At 40.6% G+C, this 3,038-nt stretch overlaps 1 protein-coding gene across 1 annotated transcript; it reads right to left on the minus strand.

Annotated features, from left to right (window-relative positions):
- Positions 1 to 680: 680 nt before the first annotated feature.
- Positions 681 to 2,599, minus strand: LOC107189232. The gene is made up of 4 exons (XM_015577716.1): positions 2,482 to 2,599; positions 1,754 to 2,057; positions 1,127 to 1,320; positions 681 to 1,054 (listed from the first exon to the last, which is right to left on the minus strand). Exons 1-4 carry the CDS (start codon positions 2,597 to 2,599, stop codon positions 681 to 683), a joined length of 990 nt encoding a protein of 329 aa, XP_015433202.1.
- Between the last annotated feature and the right edge of the window lie 439 nt (positions 2,600 to 3,038).

A 3,038-nucleotide genomic window follows, 5' to 3' on the forward strand; every position in this document is an offset into this window, starting at 1 on the left:
AATACAAAACAATTAAGTAACCTACGGAATAAATAGTTCCTAAATTCCGAAACGACACGATTCGTTCGTTGAATGATCAGCTACAGAGCTATCTACAAAACGAAAATAATTAAATAATATTTACAAGTCAACGTGTTCCAAAAAGCACTCGTCGATTCGAAACATGGCCGTTGTTCCTAAATATCGTCTGGCATCGAAATAATACGCCTGTTCGATGGCAACGTCGTACAGCGCGAATTCTTTACGTATTCATTTCCAACAATTCATATCCTAACTTCATTTCGATCAAACTGACCTCACAAAGATTATTCAAACATCAGAGAGCATTCGACATTTTCTACGATCCTGAACATGTCATAGAATCTCAATAAAAAAAAACACACAGTAAGCGCTAAAAATTATTAAAATTCAACTACTTCAAACAGAATTCTTCTCATATTCTAAACAAATTAATCAACTCCCCAATATATCAACAATTATTTCGTAATACAGTAAAGACTCTATGAGAGTTGGATGACAAGTTCCTCGTAAGAGTTTCTATTTAATCCCCACAAATGTTGAAACGATTCATGGTACACCGTGAAAATTTTGACTCGTGTTTCAAACTCTCATGGAGTATTTACTGTACCATTAAGTTCTTCCAAGTCCTATACAACAGAGGAAAACAATTATGGAGCCTTTCACGACTGATACTCTCGATAGCCTCGATAAGCAAGGTCCTGGCCAAAAGACACAGTGTCCCTGTTGTGGTAGTCTTGATACTCAGGCCCATGATGGCCGTTCTGATCGCCATAAGGATAGCTATTGGAGTTGTCTTTGTAATAAGGATAACCGACACCGCTCTGACTGTACACTGGCGGTTGATAATTCTGACTGAGGGGCTTGTACAGCTTGAAGAAGCCGATCAGACCAGGTATCACGATCGCAAGGAAGCCGAGGAACTTCTTGAAGGACGCCAGACCCAAGATCAACGGCAGGAACAACAGTAGTTTCAGCTTGAACAGTTTCAGCACGATCAGCATTGGTATCAAAAGCTTCTTCAGCTGATGTCGGGCTGCAAGAAAGAAACATTCATCGATGAACCATTACAACAAAGAGGTGACGTTTTTTGAAAATGGAAACTCACAGAACAACGTGTCCTTCTTGTTCTCGAGAGTGTCGATTTCGTCCGCGATTTCGTCCAAGAACCGTGGCGCGTACACATCGTTTTCACCGGTTTCTGTGGATGGAATGTGCAGCTCGATGACCGCTGTTTTCACGAATTTCTCTACTTTTCGTAGAGCGAACTTCATCAGATGGTCCCATTCTGAATCGCTGGATCTGAAGAAGGAAAATGCAACAAAGAAATCAGTACAGATCAGATTTATTCCTCTATTTTACGCGTAATCGGAATCCATATACTACTGTAATGGACAATGTGGAAATGTTTATCGTAGTAGATACAGGGTGAGTCAATGAGAACTAGTATCTAAAATAACTCGTCACCTGTTGATTGTATCAGAAAATGTTTCAATGAGTTATATGTATAGCATTTTAAGGAACACATCGGATGGATACAATATGATTTTTTTATCTTATATTTTTGAGATATCAAAGTGACCTTGGATTTTCCCAAGGTTAAGGCATCTTTGTTCAATACCATGTATTAAAAAAAAAAGATGCATTGACCTTGGAAAAACTCAAGGTCACCTCTTAATTATCGAAACTATAAGTCAGAATGCTTCTAACATTTCTACTATTTATTCACCAATACCTCGCTTCGCTCGAATATTCGTACGGCTGACGACTGACATCCTGGACCACGTCCCTGGACATCCTGACGACCTTCACGTGATCGTTCAGGTCGTAGTGCGAGTGATCGAAGAAGTCTGAGAAGTAACTCAACGCCTGGGACTTGAAGCAATCAGCTAGATCGCCGTTCAGGCAGCCTTTGTTCGTCCTCGCTATATAGGGATCGACATTTCGTCCCGTTCCGAGGCCGATCCAATCGAAAATTCCCTTACCCTGTCTGGTTCCATTATACGGCACCTGTTGTTGCGGTTCTGGTACATTGTTGTCTGAAAAAGAAATTAATAATAATCACTGCCAGATCAAGTCGCCAACCGAATTAAGCTACTTGATTCGAAGAATTGAGGACACTCAATGAAAAAGTGAATCCTAATTTTACAATAATTTTTTTTAAAATCGTTGAACCTGTGCGTAGAAATTTCAAGCTTCAACAGGGAGAGGGTTAAATCAAAAAATTCCACCATAGACGAGATACAGTGACTCACATATTCGTTCACGGACTTTTGAAATAACAATTAGGTGCCAAAACTTTTCTGCAATTTCTATTTATACACATATTCTTTTGTAATCAATTCTTCTTAATTTTGAAATAGAATTCGCATAAATTATTTGGTCAAATACAAGTGACAGCGTTTCGTGAACAAACTTGTGAGTCACTGTATATTCTTATACATCGTCTGTGATTCTACTCACCGCGACTCTCTGATTGGTCGCTGGAAGCCTCGTCCTCGAAGGTAACCGACTGACACGGTAACAACAGCATCCAGAACAGCACCAGACCGTGGGTTACCAGCAACGGGACTAGTCGCATGCTGCTCACCTGGACGTTGTACCTGCAGTGACATCACCTTATCGACACTCGTTTTCACGTGGGTCACATATTACGAATAACCTTGCATGGTCCCACGTGTTCTGTTTTCCGTGGACCACGCGCTGTCTCTAGTTTTACGATTCGAAAGCTCGTAATTTCAAGAAGGAAAACAAAACGGGGACAGAAGCAAACGAACTCAGTTACGCTTACGTCGAGACAGCTGCATACGTCTATTTTATCAAGGATTAATCGTGGACAGAAATTGATCAACGATGACGAGATCGTGATGGTTTTAATTAAAAAAAAAAAAATTGACGCCTCTTACCAGCACTCCGTCAACTGACCCGCTTCCGGGACACAGTAACCGACAGCATTGTCTCACAATTTCGAGCAAAAACAACAAAAAAGCACGCTCGTCTTGATTCACGAACAGCACTAC

This window comes from Dufourea novaeangliae, unplaced genomic scaffold (assembly GCF_001272555.1).
Source record: "Dufourea novaeangliae isolate 0120121106 unplaced genomic scaffold, ASM127255v1 scaffold146, whole genome shotgun sequence".
Classification (NCBI taxonomy): Eukaryota; Metazoa; Arthropoda; class Insecta; order Hymenoptera; family Halictidae; genus Dufourea; species Dufourea novaeangliae.

What these genes read in the sequence shown, in the direction of transcription:
- LOC107189232 (XM_015577716.1), bottom strand. Translation starts at nt 2,599, where the DNA reads ATGCGACTAGTCCCGTTGCTGGTAACCCACGGTCTGGTGCTGTTCTGG. An exon ending in CGACCAATCAGAGAGTCGCG is followed by an intron (nt 2,058 to 2,481) that starts GTGAGTAGAATC and finishes TTTCTTTTTCAG; the next exon opens with ACAACAATGTACCAGAACCG. An exon ending in CAAGAAGGACACGTTGTTCT is followed by an intron (nt 1,055 to 1,126) that starts GTGAGTTTCCAT and finishes TCTTTCTTGCAG; the next exon opens with CCCGACATCAGCTGAAGAAG.